Source organism: Perissodus microlepis, chromosome 6, assembly GCF_051167445.1.
Source record: "Perissodus microlepis isolate ML-2025 ecotype Zambia chromosome 6, ASM5116744v1, whole genome shotgun sequence".
NCBI lineage: Eukaryota > Metazoa > Chordata > Actinopteri > Cichliformes > Cichlidae > Perissodus > Perissodus microlepis.
This window is the reverse complement of record NC_140466.1, coordinates 4,117,829-4,142,180: the sequence shown is the minus strand read 5'-3', so window position 1 is coordinate 4,142,180 and position 24,352 is coordinate 4,117,829. Positions and strand designations below refer to the sequence as shown.

The following is a 24,352-nucleotide window of genomic DNA, read 5'->3' as shown; positions in this document are numbered from 1 at the left end:
TAAAAGATCCAAAAATAAACCAATAAAAACATCTGAATTAGAGGACTTAGCTCCTTTGTTACCTTACACCTAAAACAAACGGAACGATCATCATGGTTGATGCTGTCTTTTTTGCATATGCATTTGGCAGGAGCTGGTGGTAGCACTCAGTCACCTGGTCGTCCAATATGAGAGCAACTTCTGTACTGTTGCCCTCCAGTTTATTGAGGAAGAGAAGAACTACTCCGTGCCGTCACCGGCCAACACCGCGGGTATGTGATCAGCAGTTCCTTTAATCAGAGTCACTGTGTCAGATTTTAAGCATGTGGGATTTGTACACGCGTAGGCCAAAACCTAGTTTGAGATTTTCATTGTGTTATTATCTGAATGACCCTTGACCCAGAATATGACTTTTTTATAATCATTTGAATAAGGTTGATGTTTCCTGTGATACAGATCGGGCTTAATTTACAGGATATTTATGTATCAGTGGTAAGAGATCAAATTTAGCAGCGGTCAGAGGATTGAAAGCTGAAGTCATACCTCTCCTGTATGCAGGTGTGTGCAGGGAGAGTGGGTCGACTGGGATGAGTGAGTTTATGTAGTATCTATTTGAATTTCTTGTTTCCATTTTTTTATGGCTCAATTTAGGATGAAGAGAAGGTGAAATGGCAAATCACTATTTTTTTTCTTATCTTAAGGCAGAACTGTTGTCGCGTACATGGCAAACATGTGTACAGCTGTTTACTGAGAAATTAGATTTGGACTTGAGTCAAAATTCTCAAAGGTTCTTAGTCAGAAACGCGAAACCACTTAAACAGTTTTTTAAGTTGTTATTTTAGGTTATGAAGTTCCCACATTGATTAAGTTGGGTCAGACTGGGAAACCTAATCATTTTGACCTGTTTGGGATAATCTGTGATCTGATTAATGTGCTTTTCTGCATTTCACGCTCAGAGCCCGGTAACCTGACTCCAGTGAGGGACAGCCCGGCCATCCCTCGCTTACGATCAGTCAACTCCTACACCAACATCCGAACTGCTACCACTGCCCGCAACCTCAACAAAAGTCTGCAAAACCTCAACCTCAATGAAGAGGGTAAGACCGAGCGACAGGGAGCAGAGTGCTGGCAAATTAATGTGTGTGAAATAGACAAAGTCAAGTTTAAGAAAGATTTTTAGGAGGGTTGCATTAAGACATAGATTCATAGAGCTTATTAAATTGAACTATTTCAAGGAAAGAGAACATTCTACTAGATTTTCTTCTTCTACATCAGTTGCGGATTCTGCATGTTATTCTTCAGGCTAACTTCTGCATTTTGTTATTCCTGAGTGTGACTCAGTGTGCATTAATAAGAGGTTTCACAACCACCAGAGAGGTCGTGACCAGGTTTCCAAACAGGCAGAGTTCTTTTAGTTTTCTTTAAGTTTCACATCATCTTTGTCACGATGCTTAACTCGACACTCGTGTGTCATGTTAGGCATAAGCGTAACACCCAGAGAATATTTAGTACGCCTGCAGTATTTTGTTGTGTAAGTGTATGTTTGCTATTCAGAGGTGGACCTTGGCCCTTTCCCAGAGAAATCACTATCCAAAAACACTTCTTCATGCTAACTAACACTCTGCTGTGGAGGGCACGCCAACCTAGTGAGTCAAACTGCATCAAAGTTACCAAGAGAGACTAAACTTGTCAAATCCAGCTAAATGAAAGTTTTTAATTGTTGCTGCTTCACCTTTGCACTGGCTGATGATTATTGAGAATTTTTCACCTATAAATGTTATAATTTTCATCTTAGTCTTCAGCTTCGCCTCTCCATTTTCTTTTAATTTTTCTATTTCCTCTTACCTCCTTTAGGCTCTTATTCAAGTCCATATTTTATATGCTACTCTGCCTGAGCAGCTTTGCATGATTCAGAGTTCAGAGTAATCCTTATTTATCTTATATCGGGCGGGATTGGTGCTGCTCCTCAGGTCATCGTCTGTCTTTAAGGCCACCTTCCCTCAGAGCCAGCGACAATAAATAGATGACTGAGATAACCGTGTTAAGGAAATCGAGGGTTCGGAGCATCTGAATCCTGAGCGGCTCTCATCTCGGCCTAATCACCAGTGGAAATGGGGAGCTGTCCATGGTGCTGAACTTTAAGCCAAAGGCATACTGCACTGTATGATGCTGGGTGACCGGGGAGGGGATCTTTGCAGCCAATCATTGACAAAACAAACTAACAGAGCTTCAGTTATCAGTCAGCATGAGCCAGACCAGCTGCCTTTGTTTTTAACAGGGTGATTATTCACCTCAGTGATCAACGTCTCTTTTGATGTTGAATGACAAGCTGCACAAGCAACCACCTCGCTCTGAATATTGTCATATGTTTTACGTGATATATTTTTTGGCATATCTGGAGCATTTAAATGAATGCAGTTTGATTTGCTTGTGAGCAGATCAGCTCAGCATCACTGCACGACTCGAGTACGTGTGAATCCTCCCTGTTAACAAGAAGGGTTTGCTGACATTTGGCCAGCTCGCAGAGTTCTTGGAAATGTCTTTTCATGTTACTTGTTTGGCAGGTATTTTATCTTTACTAATCCCCAGTGCAAAAATCATTTTTGGGACTCAAATTTGTAACTTTTTTGTTTGTTTTTGGGTTTGCTTTGTGGTTTTTTTGGGTCTGCCGCTGGTGTGATTCAGGGTAATTTGGTAAGTTGGTCCTTGTGTTGTCCATTTCTGTCCTTCCTGGTGGTCAGCGTGACAACCACAAAACAGAGGAAAAGCTGTACGGACTGAAATTGAGTTTTTCAACCCATCACGCTTATTTTCTGCTTCTCAAACAGCCGTAAGTTCAAGGAAAAGCTTTGTCCGCTTCAGAAAACCTTTTGTGAACTTTTCTTTTTATTCATATTTAAAAAGTGATTCTTTAAAAAAGGGAAGTTAAAGTGTGAGTAAAAACAATAAAAAAACCTAATGCTAATCAAAATATTCATGGAATAATTTAAGCCGTAGCCACGTAAATCTAACACGAGGGTCCAGGGCTTTTCAAGCACAACTCACTGTCATTACTGAGCTTGTGACCTCCTGTTTGTGTTCAGTGATTCAGACAGCCAAAGCTAACTGCCCTCCCTCTGTCTACCACTGCCAGGCTGAGCAATGACTAAGCCCTGAGTGGCACTAAATGACTGGCACTTGGTGAAGTGCCTAACCTACTGCTGACACCATTTCTAATTCACATTCTCAGTGCTTATTCCAATGCACAGGGGTGTTTATCATCAATAAGCACCGAGCAGAACGTATTTCTATTCTCTACCAATCTCCATTTCCACATTTCAGCCTGCAGTTTGTTTGGCCGATGCATGGGAGTTGGAGTTGTGTGAGTCAGAGTAATGAGTGGTGTTTATGGTAGTTACAGCAGGAAACAAGTGGATCTGACGTCTGAAATGAAGTTATGACTTCTGTCGTTGGCCTCCAAGTTTACACATTTCACACTTGATTGGCTGTTGATTAGACTGTTCAGTTTTGTTTTGTTTTGTTTTTTTCAGTGTACATAATGGCATATTTACAGCAGCTAATCAGCTTCCTTTTCAACTGATTACGTTTGTAATGCTCATAATTTATTGCTGTCCTCTATCCAGGTGGACCAGCAGCCTTCTCTCCTGGTAACTTGAGCACCAGCAGCAGTGCCAGCAGCACCCTGGGGAGTCCTGACAACGACGAGTACATCCTCTCTTTTGAAACCATCGACAAAATGCGACGGGTGTCCTCGTATTCTTCTCTGAACTCCCTCATAGGTAACCAATGTTCTGTACTACCTGAGTTCTGTCTGTGGTTTCCTACAAGTAAATGTTGAAAAATACTTAAAGTGTGCAAGGGTAGAGAACGACCCTGAGGAGGCACTGAGGACGTGAGATGTGTGAGGCAGGTGTTACTCACTGATCCTCAGGCCAGAGAAGAATGGAGAGCCACACAGAAGCACCGGGCAGCTCTGACCCCGGGGGCTCTTTTGAAGTTGATGACTTTTCCCCTCCAGGATCCCTTGAAGCAGACCTTAATGTGGTGGAGGACCATGGTGGTCCCAAGCCATATCAATTCAAGCCACTGACTCGGGCACCAGTAAGACCCAGAGCTTGCTCTTTCTCTATCAGGGGACTGTCCTGCTGCAGCCCAGTCATATGATGTAAAAGGAAACTGTTCAGCTCAGTAGCAGTGATTCTTCAACCAGGAAACACAGCTGCGAAAAGTCCTGTGTCTTGAAGAGAATATTTTTTTTGAAGAAAGCAAGAAGCGTTTTTCAAACTATGAAATGTAGGTTTGTTTATTTTGGGTTTTTTAAAGATTTTGGTATAAAACATGCAGAAAATATAGGCTAGACACACACACGCATACTGTCATTTACTATCGAAGTCAAAACCACATCTGCCACAATAACCGTCTTTAACAACACTTGCATTTACAAAACCACAGATGATTTGAGAAGCCGCATGCACAAGGTAAACAAACATTATATTACAGCAGCTATGCACTATTCTAAACCCAGATTTATTTAATATCTTGATAAGAGCACCGACCACTAACAGAGCTATATTCACAGGCAAAGCAACTAATAGCTAATATCATGTAAGCTGATGGTGTGGTGTCAGCTCGCTTAATACGCAATCTGTTCTATTGCTAGCAAAGAAATAGTCAGTAGATACAGGTGGAGGAACAACATGCAACAGTAGCATGCTAACCTATATCAATTTCACAATCATTTAACATTCAGATGGATTGTTTTAAGTTTATAGAGCTCTATTATGATGTCTCAAAGCAAATTAGTTTAGCATAAAGTGAAACTTTAATCAAGTTTACTTTTAAGCCAGTAGTCTTCTTTGAGATGGGCTGTTGGTTTTGAAAATGAGCATCTTGTTTGGAAAATGATTGTTTTATTTATTATTTCATTGTATATTAGCTTTGCTAACGGTGTGTCGGCTGTATCTGGAGACGTTCATTAGCATTAGCATGACTAATGTAGCTGTAACCCTGCTGGATGATGCAGTCAGCAGCAGGGACGGTGTTGCAATATTTTCCATCACGTGAGCAGCAATCCCGAGGGGGCTATGTGTGAGAGAAAAATAGAAGGAAATAAATGACCTGAAGAAGGTGAAGGTAAGAGGAAGAGTGCGAGGCCTCTATAGTAACCCAGAAACAAGGCCACAGATGGAAAAGCTCCAAATCCAAGAATAGAGCAAGTGTAAAGACGGTTTGCAGATGTGTAAAGGACACCATAGAAGGGAGCGGGGGGCTGGGACATTAAAGTGCTTTTCCTGATACACACCGAAGTCGCCCCTGTTCACTTACTGCTGCTCGCAGGTGATTGGCGGGCTGCGCCATGCGCCCTGACAGGCAGTTTGTGTGTGAGCAGAACAACTATTAACTCACTTCCACCCCCACAGGAAAGAGGAAAGTGAAACTCAGGATTCCCTCTCCCTCTTTTTTCCTTTTTTAATGTTAAATTTTAACTTGGAAACCTTTCTTAATCTCCCAGCTGCCCCATCACATCTCAGTTAATGCTTTTAGCACAGCAAAAATATAAAATTGAGCTCTGAAGAATACATTTAAGTTGCCGTGAAAGTAGTTTGAGGTATTGTAATAAAAGCTGGCTTTGTTTTAGTTATTTTCATATCGGTCCTCTGAGGAGAAAGCAAACCAGTGTCTTCTCTATTTTAACTGTGTAAATGTGCACAGAGACCTACTCAAACGCACATTTGAGTTATTCTGTAAGACACAAATTGTTCTGGCTTTTTTCTCCTCTCTAAAAGAAACTTCAGGGATTTCTCGGCTAATCCAGAAACCTGAAGTCAAATTCAGCAGGGCCTTCCAGCTGTTCTGGTGGGAGTTTCAGAGTTTTTTCATGTTTTTATGTTTTTAATTGCACAATAGGAAGCCAAAGTTTGGAAATTAATGTTTGATGAAGAAAATCAATAAAAACACGTTGGCAGTGTTCGCTCTCTTTACCCTTTAGTCTGACAAATCTAAAATTTGATGCCCATGGAAACTTTTTTCAACGTGCACTGCTGGCGTGAGCTTCCCATCCATGTAAATGGGTTATTAAATAAAATAAACATATTGGGGTCTCACCCACTAAACTGTTCCCCCAGCACAGCGGAGCAGAGTCCAAACACTCCCCTCAGCGAGCCAGTATAAACACCTTCTCTCACAGTGGGCAGAGAAGATGAATGGATGTTTCTGGGACACGAAGAAAGGGCTAAAATGCTTACCTGAGTGCAGATTTGTGTAGAATTAGATTTGATTTTGCCTCTTGCATTTCTTTTGTCACTTAGATTCAGTTATCTAACTCATTTGAGACTTCAGTTGTCATTCTGATTTATTTGTTCTTAACTTATTCTTTTCCATCCTTTGTTTGGTTTGAAGTTGCTTTCATAAGACCCTTGGGGCTTGCTTTTTCATCTCAACTGGAAACAAAAAGCATTAACTTGTTTCTCACTTTGTGGTAAACAGCAGCATGCATTCACCGATTTCAATGCTGAATGCAGCAGCTGCAGGAGTCTGCCTGCACAAAACCAACAGTGTAATAAAAGTGTGCTGTGGGCCAGGGTCAGAGCACTGATTGATGGACTTACTATTTGTTATTATAATTACCCCCAAGCTGGGAGGTTCATTTGTAAGGCGTAAACATCTAATATGGCTTCAGCCGAGGTTCAGAGATTGTTTTTAATCTTTTGTTTTCAGTAACATAAAAAAGTCTTTGATGTTGTGCTTGGAGGACACTGTTTTGGGATGTAAGGCTTTTAGGTGTCTGCCTGATTTATCGTTCCTCGATTTAGTGCTGAATATTGTTGATGAGTAATCTGAAGAAAACGTCAACACACGGCTTATGTAAAATATCTTTATAAAACACGATACAGTACTGAAACTAGATGCATATTGCGCATTTGCAGCTTGTGGCATCTATACATGCAGTCATACATGCAGTACTGCTTCTCTGAGTGTGGGTCACAGTTGAAGCAGAGCTGTACGTTCCTTGCTACCGCCTCCCTCCCTTCTCCAGGAATACTGAGGCACTCCCAGGCAGGCCACACGGGTCTGTTCAGAGGTCTTCTCTCAGGTGGACGTTTCTAAGACACCTCACCTCGGAGCCATCCTGTCCATGCATAAAATCTGCAGCTCTGCTCTGAGCTCAACCTGTCTGACTTAGCATTTAACCCCACCTCTAAACACAAACCCAGACGCACTGTTGAGGATTGTCGTGTCTGCCTCTTGTTTACAGGGTGAGCTTAGATTGATAAGCTGCAACACAACAGACTGGTACAGCAGTCCACTTGTCAACCACCTCCTCCACTCTGAACTGCCCCCTGAGGTGCTTTAACTCCACCATATGCAACATTTAATCCCCAACTCAAAGCAGGATTCAAATTTAGAATTGTTCAGCTTTCATCCAAACCTCATGGTGAAAGGTAAGCTAGAGGTCAGCAGCCCACATCATCTGCAAAAAACTGATCTTGTAACGACGAAGGTGGACAAAGCCCTTTCCGTGGTTAAGTTCTGTCCATAAAGGTTACTTCCTTTTGGATGCAGTATTTATTTCAGCCGTTATAGCCATTCGCCCTCTAACGACCCTTAAAAGCGGCACCACGTCCATCCATCTAGCAGCTGACAAAGACAACATCAACCGTTTTATCTTTGTGATGGTGCTAAAAAAGCTAATATACAAAAGTCGGTAAGGTTCACAGTCTGTGAACCGTGCTGATATTTTCATTCCAGACTAAAGCTGTGAAGCTGTGCATCTAAGGTAGGCCATGACTAATGCAGACTTTTAGTCTGCCTGGGCCGACTTTCAAATTTGTTACATCAGAAGCTTAAATTCACTTTTGTCAGTGTGTTTGAGGCAGTCTCACATTTAAAGAGCACCGCAGGTATGATTTGGGGCTGCTTACACTGCTTACCTCTCACTTTGAAATATATTAAAAATATATTTTACACACACGAGGTCCTTCACTGCTTTCAGACATTCTGATGTACTTTTTATGTTTCAGCCATTTAAATCTCCCAAAAAATGATATGCAGTGTTAAAAGTAATTTATGTCATCTGCAAGAATTGGTGGAGGCTATAAAAAAATGATGCAGTGGTTCATTTAGCCAGCGGTTAACATCTTTACTACTGTACATCCATTTCTCTCTGCACAAGACTTCGGACGACACGAGTGTCACGTCAGGACACGGCCGTGCTGCAGCACTCAGCCAGTGAATGATATTCACCGTCACGTTCTTTCATGTGGACTGTGTAGGGATGGTGCACTGGTAATTTGTGCGCAGCAGTTAAATGGGAGAGGAACCCTATTTCACATTTATCAAGTGGCTGTTTACTGCAGCAGCTAGCACGCTGGCTAGCTGTCGCTAATCATATCCTGGCCCTCAGGCTGCAGTCTAATCACCTCTTTAACTCCCTCGCTCTCTTCCTCCTGCAGTCACTCTTGCTCTCTCCGTCACTTCATCTCTCCCTCCTTGTTCAGGATGCTTTTTTTTCTTACTTATTCTTTGTCTTCTCTCTTTATATCTTGCCTTTTTGATCACTCTCTGTCATATGTCAGAGCACAGAGGCTTCTGAAATGTATGATCCGTCTCTATTCTCTTTTTCCCTCCTTCTGCACTCTGTTTGGTTTCGCTGCACCGACACCACGTTTCATATTGCATCCATCCCCTGGTTGCTGCCTTCTGTCTTCCTCCATTTTTGGGGGGAGAGGTTGCCCTTTTTGTCTCCCTTGTTTGAAGCACTTTCTGGCAGGGAGTCTCAGTTAGTGGGTCCAGACTTAAGTTGTTCTCGTTACCTTTCAGGGTTTATAACTCCTGGATTTTTAGAAAAGTGGAGATTTGGGCAGGGTAGAGCGTGACAGCGGTCATCCTTAGAGGTCAAATTTGCACGGCTGCCTTCATAGTCGGAGAGATCTGAGAAGAAGGAGGGAATAATCAATTCAAAATGAGAAACGGCAACAGCTGGGGACTGCCAAATGTCCCGGTGCCTGACACTGAGGAAGACGGCAGATTGAAGCTGACAGACCGAAGGACTTTTAGATGGAGCTAGAGTGGAAAAGGGGCTGCAGCAGGAAGAGGGCTAAGTAAGGAAAACATGCAGGAGCAAGTAAAGGCTCACAATCTAGGGTGAGTTTGAATAAGAAAAAGAGTTCATTCTACCACAAAGAGACACAACAGGCTGGTGGTGCCTCCAAACAAACTGTTGTCAGCAAGAAACTCTTGTGAAAATGACAGAAGGAGGAGAAAGTTCAAAGAACAACAAACAAGCTTCAGAGAAAATCAGCAAATTGTCACATTCGCTGCAAAGACGATGCAGAAGAAAAGAATGATGACGAGTGAACAAAAACACCTTGACAACAGGAAATGTTTGTTCATTTGTATTCATGATAACAGCAACAGTTCTCGGCAGTGGAGCTCCGGTGGATGCGAAGAGCCAGCTGTGTGTTGCGTGTGTGTGTTGTGCGTTGATTAATTGTTTACATTAGCTTACACCAGAGGTCCGTTTCCCTCTGCCAGCCAAAAAAACCTATAACTGCAGGAGAGGTAAATGACCGGAGAGGGTAGCATGAAGCTAATGAGATGAGCACTTAGCTCTTCTTGTAATGAACATGGAAGTGAATTATAAGATCTACATCAGAGTGAGGTGTACAGTATGAGTTTGTGGGTGTTTTGTACATGTGTTAATCTTCTCAATGTGTGTGATTTGTGTCTGTTGTTTAAAACTTTGCTTCCAAGCTGAATTTTCTCATTTTATTTGTCTCTTCTAGGCGTGTCCTTCAACAGTGTTTACACTCAGATCTGGAGAGTGCTGCTTCATCTGGCTGCAGACCCTTTTCCTGAAGTGTCAGATCTGGCCATGAAGGTCCTCAATAGCATAGCATACAAGGTGTGTTATGTTCGGGTCTTTAAAGCTTTTATCACAAACTGTGTATTAAAGACTGACTTTCATTTGGCTCAGTCACAGCAGAGCAAGAACAGGATAACAACCTTCTCTTGAGTAGGAAGTAAAACCTGACCTGTGGTTTCCCGGCAACTGCAATGAATTAGTTTGTTTGGGAACAGATTGCAAGTATTTGTGGGAACCGGGCTACTGCTTTTGATCACAAGATGATTACACCAGTTGTCTAATGGAACCCAGCCTGTCTCCAAACAAGCGCAGATGACTCAGACTGACTTCATTCACTGGTCGATATAAAGGTTTGCAAACAACAGCAGACAGGTTGCTGACACCTTACAGCCAGTTGGACTGGGATGCGACTCTGCAATAGGATGGTTGCTAAGCAGGTTTATCCTGGTTCCAATATACGGTCCTTAAAAAAAATATTAGGCCAAGCAGCAAGAAAATAGAAATATTTTATAATTTTGTGCTTTGACTGACTCCATCTTCATGCTGGTTTATCGCCGTTTTGATGCACCAGACCTGCTTTGAAAATGGCAACAGACTGATTTCATGTTCATTTTACGTGGTCACACTTATTTTGGTCTTGCTGCATTCAGTTCCCAAGCACAGTTTTTTTTTTTGTTTTTTTTTTTCCCCCAGTGTGACTGTAGCGTAGTTGGTTGTGGAGTCCCTTTCTGAAGCCTCAGTGTTAGCATTTTGATGGTTGCTATGTTGTAATTAGCAGTAAGCTAATGCTTGCAAGCTTGGGTAACGTATTCATCCATAGATTGAATACAAACATCGACAAAGACACCTGTGAATTGGCGCTGGGCATTATTAGAGGTGTGTGTGCTTTGCCTGCACAGGCAGCTGTAGCCACTAATCGAGTCGCTGAACTCCGTGTTTGTGGTTTTGGTGCTTTTTGGAGAATTTTTAATGAATTTGTCCAATAAATAATAATGTGCCTTAATTTAATGTAAAATACCCATAGAATAAGTATTGAGGCTGTTAAAAATCTAATTAAAGCGGTAATGTTGGGCCTTTTTTATCATGGTCTATGATCGACTCCCTTTTAGAGCCGCCCTCGTGTGGCCATTAGAGGAACTGCATCCGCTTCGTTTTTCAGCCCTTCAGGTTGCTGATTGTTTCTCAAAAAGGCGTCTGTGTATCACTGACAAGCATTCAAGAAAGAGTGGGAAAATTAGTTTTACAGCTTTTGCTTACTGCATTTTGAATTTAAGGTTTGAGCCTTTTCTTCCTTTTCCCGCTGTCCACGTTATAAGTAATTCTTAAAACTGAGTATCATCTCATTTTCTGGAGTCTAATATAATGAGGATATTATAATTGACTTTTTGTCTCTGTATCCCCGTATATCAGTACAGTGAAAAAGATCAGCTTCCAGCACACATGCCCCTCCCTCCCACTGGCATTTGCTTCCTCCGAAAGGCCATTACTTTTGTGCAAATGCAATTAAGGGCCAATGACTCCCCGAGGCTTGGCAGAGCGCAGCAGAGCAAAGAGGCTGCCGTAACTTAAGGAGCTATAATAACCACTATACTCCACCACCCATCCTAAGCCTCGGGCAGGATTTCTTGTGTTTTCCACCACCAACACCAATTGTTCCCTCTGTTACCTTCACACAGGCAGCATCTCTGCATCGAGGCTTCCGTCTCAGCTGCAATAAAACAAAGAACAGGACGCGATTAACAATATAATGCAATAGACGTTTTCTTCTGCCAGCACCGTAACACATTTTTGGAGCATGAGTTATTGTGGACCTGCACACTCAAGTCAATTTAACAAACAGTGGTGTCATATTTATAAAGATTAGGTCCCTGACAAGCAACATAAGAGAACAAGGAAGACGCCTTGAATGGAAGGAGACAGGATTCAGTCGTGCCTTGCACCTGGTCAGGACACTTTTGCGACACCTTTAGGGGTTAATCATCATCAGTCATGTTAATCTTTCAAGCTGTGAACTTGAGACTTGATTTACAGAGTTGCACAGGCTCAATTTTTAAACCCACAGAGTCTGACTAATATAGTTTTTTGTAGTTATTTATTTACTCATGTACCCAATCCTGACTCTGCACAGATCGGCTGCTTGTTTCGTTTGTGGCTTTCCAAACACATGTGGCCAACAGGGAAGCTGTGTCCTCACAAGTTGAACGTTGTTTCTCTTCTTTGCTTTTTAAATTTTAATTTCAACCATTATAAATTCCAATACTGAGATATCAGCAAATAGTTAATATTATATCATAATATCGGGTCCCCTGCAGTAGCCAGGGCATGTCCTTTCACTCACACATTAAACAAATGTGCAGGACGCCCCATCAGTGTGTGCGGCTTTGTCAAAATTAGAAGCAGTCTCAGAGTGATGCTCAAAAACGAGGTTGTGTGTTGTTACTCGTAATGTAATTCCTTGTTTTGCAGTCTTAAAAGCTCAGTGAAAATCCCTCAGCTGCAGCAAGAACAGGAACAGGAACTGGAAAGCGAGATCATATTTTCCTTGTTCGTGGTCTCTCGACACTCCTTTTCATGAATTTTAAGTCTTCTCTTTTCCCTCAACCTTCAGCTGGTCTTGGCTGAAGGTTTTCTCTCCCCACACCTAGTTCTGTTGGGGGTTTCTTCCTGGTCAAAGGAAGTTCTTCTTCTCCACCATCACCGAGTGATTGTTAATTCGGGTCCTCTGATCACTGGGATTTTGTTTGTAATTTGTTACTTTCTCAGACATATGTTGTATCTGTAGTATGTAAATAACATTGAATTGAATTGTCTAAGGATGGCTTCCTTTCAAGTTGTTATAGATTAATAAATGTATTATATCTCTATGTAACATCTGCTTGTAAATAGGACTCAAACAAATGTTCTTAGAACAAATGACAGAACTGTACAAAAATGTAACAAAATATCACAACAAAGACGAGAAAGACTAAGAAAAAACAAGACCTTAAACAGAATAAGCACAAGTACTTTGATTTGGGATGAAAAACAAAGTATTTTGTAAATAAATAAAGCAATGATGGCCAAATACTTAAAGGCAATTTATTCCAATGAGGAGAAGGATAGAAAACAGACATTAAAGAGGATTTCATCTTAGCGTTTGATGCGGAATTTGAAGGAGGAGCAAAATATTGTTCTGGACTATAACGATATCATGAGTGCACATTTTAAACAGTGGTGTTAACGATCTTTTTTATTTTTCCCTCTCTCTCAAAGAGCTTGGCAACAACTGCTTATTTTAAGAACCCTCATTCAAGTTCACAAGTGCTAACGGCTCTTTTAATTAAGATTTTAAATGTCAAATGTTATTGATTCGTAACAAAGCGAAACAAGGTCAGGAGCTAATTAAAATGTACTTGCTTCCAAGATGATTAAGGCTCTAAATGCTTTTTTTTTATAGTCCAGTGTTGCTGTCTGATGCTGGGACTCTTGGAGATTTTTAATAGTATATACATTTTGAACACATTGTGATTCTTTTATTCAGGTGCGTCCAGTCGTTTTCACAGATGTGTCACTAATAAAGTTGGATCACGTCCATCTGAAGCAAATCCAGAGGTTTTTTTATGTTTGAATGGCAAAGATTTACTATCCAACACCACCCTTATCTCCCAGTTGTTTGCCTGTATTGAAAGGAGATTATTGGTTAAGAGAGAGAGGGTGAGAAGTTCGACCATTCGGGAGGGGCTCAGAGTAGAGCCGCTGCTCCTCCACATCAAAAGCAGCCGGTTGAGGTGGTTCGGGCATCTGAGAAGGATGCCTCATGGCTGAGGTGTTCCGGGCATGTCCCACCGGGAAGAGGCCCCGGGACAGACCCATGACACGCTGGAGAGATTATAACTCTCGGCTGGCCTGGGAACGCCTTGGACAAGCTGGAGGAGGTTGCCGGGAAGATGGAGGTCTGGGCTTCTCTGCTTAGGCTCTGCCCCCACAACCCGGCCCCGGATAAGCAGAAGAAGATGGATTATGGTTAAGAACTTAAGGTTCTCAAAGAAGCCCCCAAACATCATCTTTACCTGCTTCTCTTCAGTGGTTTACTGTGAAAAACAGTTTAATTTAAAGTTTCTCCTCATCTACAAGGTCTTGAAAAATCAGGCCCCATCTTACCTCAATGACCTCATTGTACCATGTAAGCCCAGCAGAGCGCTTCACTCTCAGACTGCTGGTTGGCTTACACTTGGAGTAGAATGAGAGGCGGGGCTTTCAGCTCCAGTTTGCAGTCAGGAGACAGACATACTAGTTTTTTAAGATTAGACTTGAAACCTTTTGATAAAGCGTAAATTCGGGCTGGATTAAAAAAGGACCCTGAACTTTCCCTTAGTTATGCTGCAGTAGGCTCAGGCTGCTGTGAGATTTAATGCGAGTACGGCTTCTCTGCTCACCACATGTGTATATACCACAGATGCCGCAGATAGCAGCACCTCTATCTGCCTCTGAGCCACCTCTGAGCTGGTTCTGTTAAATGGAGGTTTCTCCTTCCTGCCAGTGGTCATGTGATTGTTGGAGTCTTTACCCTACAGTGTAGAGCACCTGGAGGTGACTGTAGTTTTGATTTGGCGCTATATAAATAAACCTCAATTGAATGGAAGAATTCCCTCAATTACCCTCAATCACCTTCAGCTGTTCGATCTCATCATCACATGTCATAGCGATGTCGGATGCTTTCTCCAGCAGTAAGAAAGCTCTACATAATTTACCAGGATTATTCAGACTTTTCTTTCTTTTATTTTTTTTTTCCCTGAGCTGTCATCCGCTTCCACAGCTGTATCCTTCGACAGCCTCTGACTAATGTGTTTGCGCAGTTGACTCGCTTTCCAGCCAATTAATGATAGAGGAAGTGTGGGGAAGTGGGTTGAAGTCGGAGAACGAGCCTGTTTCCCCGCGTGGAGTAGTGCAGCTGCTAGCACCAGTTTCAGCCCAGTTTCCCGCTAAAGCTGCAGTTTTGCATGTCTCTTCCGCGTTAGCGTCTGGTTTGTTTGCCACATGTTGCCGATTAGCAAACACTGATGAATAATTCATGAGCATGTTACTTCACTGAGTGGAAACGCTCTTCCGCCCGGATGCTTTTTGTTTCAAAGACCTTTTCTTTGTGCAGTTCAGGTTTCCTGTTGTTTGTCTGCACGAGCTATGTGCTTACCGCTGCGTTTGTCCTTTGTGTCACACATCCACCCCACAATTTCTGCAAAAGACATAAGCGCGTCCTTTAGTTCCTTATCTGCTTTTCCTTTTGTGCCCCGTCCCATCATATTGATCTTGTTGTGCATGAGTGGAAAAAGCTGCTTTCATTAGTGATCTGGGTTTTTCCTAATAATTATTTAAGCTGTTTTTACTGCTGTTTTCTTTCATTTGACTTGCCTCCTAATGAAGCGCCAACAGCTAACCCTCATAGCTGATGTCTCGTCCCCCTCACAGATGCAGCCGTTTTTATGGGCCTGGTCTTTGCATTAAAAGCGTTCCTGCCTCGCTCTCAGCCTTTCAGACGCACACAGAAGCAAAAGATGCTCACTGCAATTTTGCAATTAGCATAGAAATCAAATCAAAGGTAGTAAAATGTGTTTGCTTGTGTTAACTGGATTTACGCTGCACACAGTTCTCTCCCCACCTGGCTCGAGTAAACAACAGCTCTGCTATTCATCAGCGATGCTTTTCCTCTATTGTCTTTATTAAGTTTGCCCCTCCCTCGTGTGCAGCCATTAGAGGTTATATTACCTGCTCACTTAATGGGATAAACCTGTGGAAATTTAGCAAACTTTGTGAAGTCCTGCACTTTTTATGCAGTTACAGCAGGAAGATTATCCAGATTTTGGGCTCGTTTCTGATCTAGACACTTCTGCATATTTGTCTCTGAAAGCTTTTGAAAAATCTGGGAAGAAATATCATAATTTCAAACTATGAATCCAAATGTGATCATCTGCAGAAACAAGAATAAACAGACTTTTTTTTTCTCCCTCAGGCTACGATGAATGCCAGACCTCAGAGGATCCTGGACTCAGGATCGCTCACCCAGTCTGCTCCGGCCAGCCCCACCAGCAAGGGCACGCACATACACCAGGCTGGGTGAGGACGGAGCTCACACATGCATGAACGCCGTGACACACCGACAACTCATTAAACGGAAACCCCAGAGCATTTGAATCATGTGTTAGGCAAAAAAAAGTTGCATTTAATCATCACGATGTGCGTCATTTGTAGCAGGCGAATGGGATTCTGGCCAAATGTTTTATATTGAATTATATTCATGGTGCATGAACCAGGATAAAATATAAAAATCAAGCAAAATTAAGTGTAGATTCAGAAGAAAAATAATTATTAGCATTTTAAAATTGAAATATTATTCATGAGCTGTTTGATTTCACGATTGAATAATTTCCCAATTTGTTTGTTTGTGTGCCCAACACCCTTCTGTCATGGTAAATAGTTTTCTATGTGCATTAGAGGAAAGATTCCACCCTTTAATTCAGAACTTTCAGCTTTGCAAACCTCTTCATGGTCATCGCTCGTCACGCCTCTGCAGCAAATCCAGAGCTGCTGTTACATTACACAACCTGAAAGTTTCCTTCTCACTACTTTAATGTGCACATCTGCAGTTTCACCATTATCTCAAACCTGTGCAGAGAGCAAATCATTGGCTTCTGGATCAGACCAAAATTTCTCAGGAGCAGCAGCAGCTGGGTTTAACAGTCTGGGAAAACTCAGTCCAAGCCTGAAAGTGTCTCATCAGGTCAGAAGAGCGAGGCCGTGTCCCGTGAGAGGCCCTGAGGTTCGACCATAACGTCCCGAGGTGTCTGAGGGATTTTTGGCTGCGTTAAGACAGCCTTCATTCACAGCCGGCTCTACTTGCAGGATTTGACTTTGTCCTCCAATACGATTCAAGTTTAAGAGTCGCATTTCTTTGCATACTAGAGGAGATCCCCCATGCATTAAAGAAATAGATGTGCAAGTAGTGAGAGGAGGACTGCAGATGAGTGAAAAAGCAAAGAAATAGCAGCTGTCCTTTAGACAACACAGAAGAAGTGATGTTAGATTTAGCAGCTGTGTTACATTTAGATGTAACACAGCTGCTAATTTAAAAATAAAAGCACATAAAATGTGGATTCGTAAACTGACCCCTTAATCCTCTTGTCCTCTTTTCCTTTACTTCAGTGGTTCTCCACCAATGCCCAGCACCAGCAGCTCCAGTCTGACCAACGACGTTCCCAAACCCCCCACCAGGGAGCAGCCGGCCACACGACCGCCTTACACCCCAACGCTGGGAGGACAGGCGCCCCACTCACACCAGTTTACCCGCACTCGCAAAATGTTTGACAAGGGACCCGAGCAGGTAGAGAAAGTGCTAGTCACTCTTGTCCTCTCTCTCTCTGTTTCGTTTAAATCTTTAAATCACTTTTTTTTTTCTTTTTGTGTTTTTCTTTAGGCAGCTGAAGACAGCGATGAACCAGGTGGTCACAGGAACTACATCAGTCCGGCCCTCCAGACAGGCTTGTGCGACTGGAGCGCCAAGTATTTTGCTCAGCCTGTCATGAAGGTCAGTGTCATCATCTGTGTTCCTCAGATGTCAAACTGGTCAGCTTTCTTACTCTCCCACAAAAGGCTCGCTCATCGCACATCACTATGTCGCTGATGGTTGGTGAAGTGTGCATGGCGGGCTCTGGCCTCTAATGCATTTACCACCCTGTCATATCAATAATGGAGTGACTATCAGTGCTGTCTAATTAGTAGTCACTCCAATCGCTCACCTCGATGGTGAGAGAAGTTTAACTGAGGATCCACCCTCTTCAGATTGCGAGCAGTTTTTTCACCCAGGAACAACGAGAGAGTCGGGGAAGACCTCAGCCTCTTTCAGACACTGACAATAAAAAATGGTTTTAATACAGAGAAAGTGCTGCTTAGTGCACCTTTAAAAGGAGAAAGGACATCGCCATTTTCAAATCAAGAACTTAGAAATGTTTTCTTGTCTTCCTCCATATTCCACTGCTAAGCCATCTACCACTTTAAAATCAGCTTAAGTCAGTTGCTAAGCAACAAAGCAGCACAATATGGCAGATAATTTTCTGTTTACACACATTTATGTGAATTTGTGTCACTGGTGTGTGTTTATCATGCTTTTTTGCAACAGTTTGAGGACAGATTGAGCTGTCTGAGGACATAAACTCTGTGTTATAGGATTTATTTTAAAAAGTAATGAAGTCCTATGGAAAACAGCAGGGTGGGGACCGATCACAGTGAGAGAGAAAGTACCTGCTGTTTGTACGAGATGGCTTTGCTGAATAATGAGCTCCATAATGTAACATCCTCCTGAGTGAAACTTAAGATTAAGAGAAGTGCTTTCACCCGGCACAGTAGTAACACCGAAATTCTTTAATATTAAATCAAACTAACGCGTGTTTAAATGGCCTGAACGTGTCGTCTTTTCCAGGAAAAAAGGCAAACAGTGTCAGCACATTTTTGTAGGTTAAACAGGAAGAAAAGCGATATAAAAAGAGACAGGGTCAAACAGAGGAGAAAAGGGAAACTTTGCAAAGTGCATGAAAAATAATAGGGGGTCGTTTTTGCTCATGGCTGATATAGAACGAAGATATTAGTAAAATAAAATATTTACAAAATATGTAAGATGTTTTAGGGGGAAAGTGGAGGACAGGAGAAAGAGAACACAGGAAGAAAAAAATAAAAGATGATGAAAGTAAAATATTTGAAAAGGAAAGCAGACACTGAGGGGCAAATAGAGGTGGGCGAGGAGGAAAACAGAGATGCTAAAAGTGAAAGAAAACTCAATGTGAAGAGCATGGTGGTGGGATGAATAGGATGAAAGAAATACGGGGCCAGGAGTGGCAACAAAGGCTGATAAAAAGCAGAGAGATGACTGGATGTGAAGGCGAGTGAACGAGCTCACAGAGTAGATGGAGGAGGAGGAGTAAAGGGGAGCTTTGCCGCAAATCATAACGCTGTGTTGGCAAAATTTTGAGTGCTGTCATAAAACTTAACTCCATTACAAAGCCGTGTGTGTGTCTCAAAGTCTGCACACAGGTTATCATATCACTGTGTCAGCAGCACACCAGAAGAATGTGTATATTTGTGTTATTGTCTCCACACATCTGTGAGAAGCAAGGACGCTGAAGACTCCTCACATGAGAGACAGAAGACACGTCCTCTGCTTCAGGTTCATATTTGTTTGAGAAGCAAAGAGCCGTGGTTACATGCACAGCTTCATGTGGACTTATTATACTCATAGCCAGCTTCATATTTTTATTCTCGGACTCTAACTTTGTCTGAAATCCAGCTTTATTCTGACGCTTGTCCAGTTCAGGGTCTCGGTGGAGCCTTTCCCAGCAGTCACAGGGTGACGGGCAGGGTGCATCCAGGACAGGTCGCCACTGAGACAGACTCACACTCAGTCGCACCCACACGCAGTTTAGAACCAGCTGACATTATTTTTTGTCTTGAAGTGTTTTACTCTTATTTTATTAGTCATCACTTTTAATGTCCGTGTTATTTTTCCTAATTATATTAATGTTTTTTTTTTCCCAGGGGCATATTTTTCAGAGATCATGGTAAAACACAAATACAGAACTTTTTGAGAGCTTACAGTTATAAGACAGCATTAATAACTGTAGGTTAGGTTGTGATAAAATCAGCAGAGACTGAAACCTAAAAACATTTCCAGCTCATTTTAATATTATTTAAGTCATTTTGTGATCACAAGTTTCAGCTAGGCCTCAGTCGTGTAGACCTAGAGTGGCTGACTTGTTAGCAAACACCAACAACGTTTCACTGAGCAGTTATGAAACTCAAAAAGTGCGACGAAAGGGGAAAGGGAGGATTTTAATGTGTTATTTTTTCCTGCATTTTTGAGCCCAGACTTCTGTAGTTCAGGACATAGCAACATGAAAATTTCAGGACTGAACCCCATATTTATACCAAGTGTCGCCTTCTATCTGTAACCAGCTTTGAGCCTCAGTAGCAAAATTTGTAAAGGCAAAAGTGCCCCACTTTAATCTCTGCCATAGAGAAACTGCAGCATTGGTAACGTGGCTGCTTCATTTGTTTTCTGATCATTTGCTGAATTTTGGGAAATCTTTCAAGGGCCATGTCACCACGTGCTCCAGGCGGTCAAAACTAGCTGCACCATATGAAAGTTTGCCTGATTAGTAGACATTAGGACAGCATTCCTGAAATATGTCTGTCCGTCTTGGATTGAAAGATTTTTATACCATCCAGCTTTGAACCGCTGAGAGAAATAGGACCATCATTTTGCAGACACTGCCAACAATGTCACCACAATTTGTTCACGCTGGTCATCTTTCATCTGGCATAGCCCAAAACATTTCAGATGTACAGATTTGAAGTTTAAAAAGTAGTGTTCATCGCATCGCACAGCTCAACACTCCCAAGATGCAATGCTAAATGTCAATGAGAAGTAAACGTGTGAAACCTCAAGGGCTGAAAAAAGAGGCTAAGGTGATAGTGCCGAAAACTACAGTACCTGTAATTGTCCTTTGAAGCTGGCTCCAAAAGTGAGCCAGTCACCATAAAACATAAACTGTTAAAATGTCCACCGTTTGTAGCCAAAAGCAAAGTTTGGGTTTTTAACTGAGAGGGGCTGTTTCTGCCAGGCTTCAGCTCTACAGGCCTCCTCTGCCCTGTTTGTGCTGTTGGTGCCCTTTGGAGCAGTTTAATGGAAACCTCTGACAAATAATCTGGTTTACTGTTTAGACCATCTGAAAGGTTTGTGATTTCATTTTGGTTGAGGTCAATTCTAGTAATTTGTTACCTGCAAAGTAACAACGCCATGGCAACCAAGCGCCATCCTTTAATCTCAATATGGTCACTATTAGATCAAAACACTAACATGGACGTGACCAAAATGCAGATGACTTCACAGCGGTTGCATCCATCTTTTTTGTACAGTTTACGAGTCTGAAATCACAGGTAGCTGCTGACTGTTGTTTGTCCGCTACATACACACACCCTGTTTGGCTGTCCACATACTTTGGCCTTATTGTACACTACACACTATCGATTTTACTGTATATGCACAGCGTGCAGAGCTGTGTGGCGATTGTGTGAGAGACTCTCACACATATTTTTACTCCTCAGGGTCTCATTATACGTTACATTAGCAGCTGACACGCTGCAGCATACCAACCCTTGCAACGACAGCATCAGCCAGCAATTTCCACACAGGTCGACATCAGACTTCTAAATCTGCCTCCTCTGAGAAACCATAAAACCCCAGAGACCCTGTATAGGAATGATTTGACTGAACACACGCTACATACAACATCTTTCTCACAGACACAAATCTGTTTATTCGCTGTGAGGTGTTACAGTATGTGTGTTTTATTTCTCCAAAAGCCAACACACGCCAGGTGAGGACATTGCAGGAACAGTGGCAACATGGTGCTATAACTTTGTGGGTGGGTGGGGTGGGGACTGTTTAGCATTCATGTGGCGTGGGAGGCCTTGCTGTAGAAATGTGCTTCATAAGCACACGCTGGCACCCGACATTTAAAACCACACACATACATTTACAGTTTTCCTCTGTTGTTTATTCACAGCCGCGCAGTTAACGTTTAATTTATGACTTTAATTCATGGAGCTGAAGAATGACACAGACTTGCTTTATATTAAACTCTGCATATTTAATGTCCTGTTTAAAAAAAAAAAAAAAAAGTGATTCTGTTCCCTTAAAATAAAGTGGGCACAAAGTCTGTGGGGCCCATTTTGTTACATAAGACTTAATAAAGTTAATACTTTTAATATTGTCCCACTGCTCAATAGATGTGATGAGATGTGATTACATAAAGTGAACTTGATACCTGGACTCATTATCTTGGTAATCGCATGAGCGTCCCTTAACATTGCACCGAAGCGATTCAGGCTTTCCTGTGAAGTTGAAAAACTTTATGGGAATGAGCACAGATTCTCAAAGGAAAGTCTTAACATTTAAGAAACTACGAATCAATCAAAAGGTTTATAATAATCTTGTCCATGTTTTAGTGGCCTCACTGGAACATGTGTATCTCTAAAGCTCGCTATACTGACAGGGCACTGAGTCCTGCCAGCACAAGAAGGAAATACATACTCTGTAAATAAATGATGGATGGGGTAGCCACTGTGACATAACCTACTGGTTTCTGCAGCGTGCTGAAACCAGTAGGTTATGTACGTCTTTTATCCTGTCTTCGTTCTCTCATCCCAACCGGTCGCAGCAGATGGCCCCGCCCCTCCCCGAGCCTGGTTCTGCCGGAGGTTTCTTCCTGTTAAAAGGGAGTTTTTCCTTCCCACTGTCGCCAAAGTGCTTGCTCATAGAGGGTCATATGATTGTTGGGTTTTTCTCTGTATGTATTATTATAGGGTCTATTGTTGTGATTTGGCACTGTATAAATAAAGCTGAATTGAACTGAACCGTCAATATTAGCATGTTTTTAATAATCTGCAGAGACCATACTTGAACGAGAGGTTGAGTGCTAAACTAGCAGCTAATGCAAACTTAGTTAGCAAGCTGCTGCATCCATGTATTAAATGATTTCATCTCAGAAACAAAGAAGTAGTAACCGTATGGGTAACATAAACGCACATCAATTTTACAATGTCTGTCACTTTATTAGGTACACAGCAAGCTATTTACCTCCTACTTTTTATTGACACCAACAACCAGCCACAGGACAAATCCACGAGTATCAACAATCCAACTGCAATTTCTCCATGAGCTGCAAATTCTAGTTAAGATTAAATTTATTACTATAAGATTATCTTTATAAGAGCATAGACTGGGAGTGCAGAATTATTAGGCAAGTTGTATTTTTGAACAACAACCATGTTCTCAATGAACCCAAAAAACTCATTAATATCAGAGCTGAATGTTTTTGGAAGTAGTTTTCAGTTTGTTTTTAGTTTTAGCTATTTTAGGGGGATATCTGTGTGTGCAGGTGACTATTACTGTGCATAATTATTAGGCAACTTAACAAAAAACAAATATATACACATTTCAATTATTTATTTTTACCAGTGAAACCAATATAACATCTCCACATTCACAAATATACATTTCTGACATTCAAAAACAAAACAAAAACAAATCAGCGACCAATATAGCCACCTTTCTTTGCAAGGACACTCAAAAGCCTGCCATCCATGGATTCTGTCAGTGTTTTGATCTGTTCACCATCAACATTGCGTGCAGCAGCAACCACAGCCTCCCAGACACTGTTCAGAGAGGTGTACTGTTTTCCCTCCTTGTAAATCTCACATTTGATGATGGACCACAGGTTCTCAATGGGGTTCAGATCAGGTGAACAAGGAGGCCATGTCATTAGTTTTTCTTCTTTTATACCCTTTCTTGCCAGCCACGCTGTGGAGTACTTGGACGCGTGTGATGGAGCATTGTCCTGCATGAAAATCATGTTTTTCTTGAAGGATGCAGACTTCTTCCTGTACCACTGCTTGAAGAAGGTGTCTTCCAGAAACTGGCAGTAGGACTGGGAGTTGAGCTTGACTCCATCCTCAACCCGAAAAGGCCCCACAAGCTCATCTTTGATGATACCAGCCCAAACCAGTACTCCACCTCCACCTTGCTGGCGTCTGAGTCGGACTGGAGCTCTCTGCCCTTTACCAATCCAGCCACGGGCCCATCCATCTGGCCCATCAAGACTCACTCTCATTTCATCAGTCCATAAAACCTTAGAAAAATCAGTCTTGAGATATTTCTTGGCCCAGTCTTGACGTTTCAGCTTGTGTGTCTTGTTCAGTGGTGGTCGTCTTTCAGCCTTTCTTACCTTGGCCATGTCTCTGAGTATTGCACACCTTGTGCTTTTGGGCACTCCAGTGATGTTGCAGCTCTGAAATATGGCCAAACTGGTGGCAAGTGGCATCTTGGCAGCTGCACGCTTGACTTTTCTCAGTTCATGGGCAGTTATTTTGCGCCTTGGTTTTTCCACACGCTTCTTGCGACCCTGTTGACTATTTTGAATGAAACGCTTGATTGTTCGATGATCACGCTTCAGAAGCTTTGCAATTTTGAGACTGCTGCATCCCTCTGCAAGATATCTCACTATTTTTGACTTTTCTGAGCCTGTCAAGTCCTTCTTTTGACCCATTTTGCCAAAGGAAAGGAAGTTGCCTAATAATTATGCACACCTGATATAGGGTGTTGATGTCATTAGACCACACCCCTTCTCATTACAGCGATGCACATCACCTAATATGCTTAATTGGTAGTAGGCTTTCTAGCCTATACAGCTTGGAGTAAGACAACATGCATGAAGAGGATGATGTGGACAAAATACTTATTTGCCTAATAATTCTGCACTCCCTGTATTTTGACCCTTGGCTAAATAGCTGTGCTAATATTATATTTTTAGTAGATGATTTGGCTGCTAAAATAATTAACTTTGTGAACTCCTGTGGCTTTTTGTGTGTCTCAGGTAACTACAGAAGCTTGCTGACATAGAGATAGCGCCATCATTGAGCTACATT

The 24,352-nt window shown here is 42.1% G+C and overlaps 1 protein-coding gene across 4 annotated transcripts in view; it reads left to right on the top strand.

Moving 5' to 3' along the window:
• rptor (regulatory associated protein of MTOR, complex 1) overlaps positions 1-24,352 on the top strand; it is a 195,400-nt gene that overhangs the window by 146,964 nt on the left and 24,084 nt on the right. For all 4 annotated transcript variants that reach the window (XM_084930273.1, XM_084930272.1, XM_084930270.1 and 1 more), the window contains exons 19-25: positions 131-251; positions 936-1,076; positions 3,603-3,758; positions 9,765-9,883; positions 15,831-15,934; positions 17,021-17,198; positions 17,292-17,402. In XM_084930273.1, coding sequence (XP_084786399.1) covers positions 131-251; positions 936-1,076; positions 3,603-3,758; positions 9,765-9,883; positions 15,831-15,934; positions 17,021-17,198; positions 17,292-17,402 — 930 coding nt within the window. The remainder of the gene's footprint in view (positions 1-130; positions 252-935; positions 1,077-3,602; positions 3,759-9,764; positions 9,884-15,830; positions 15,935-17,020; positions 17,199-17,291; positions 17,403-24,352) is intronic.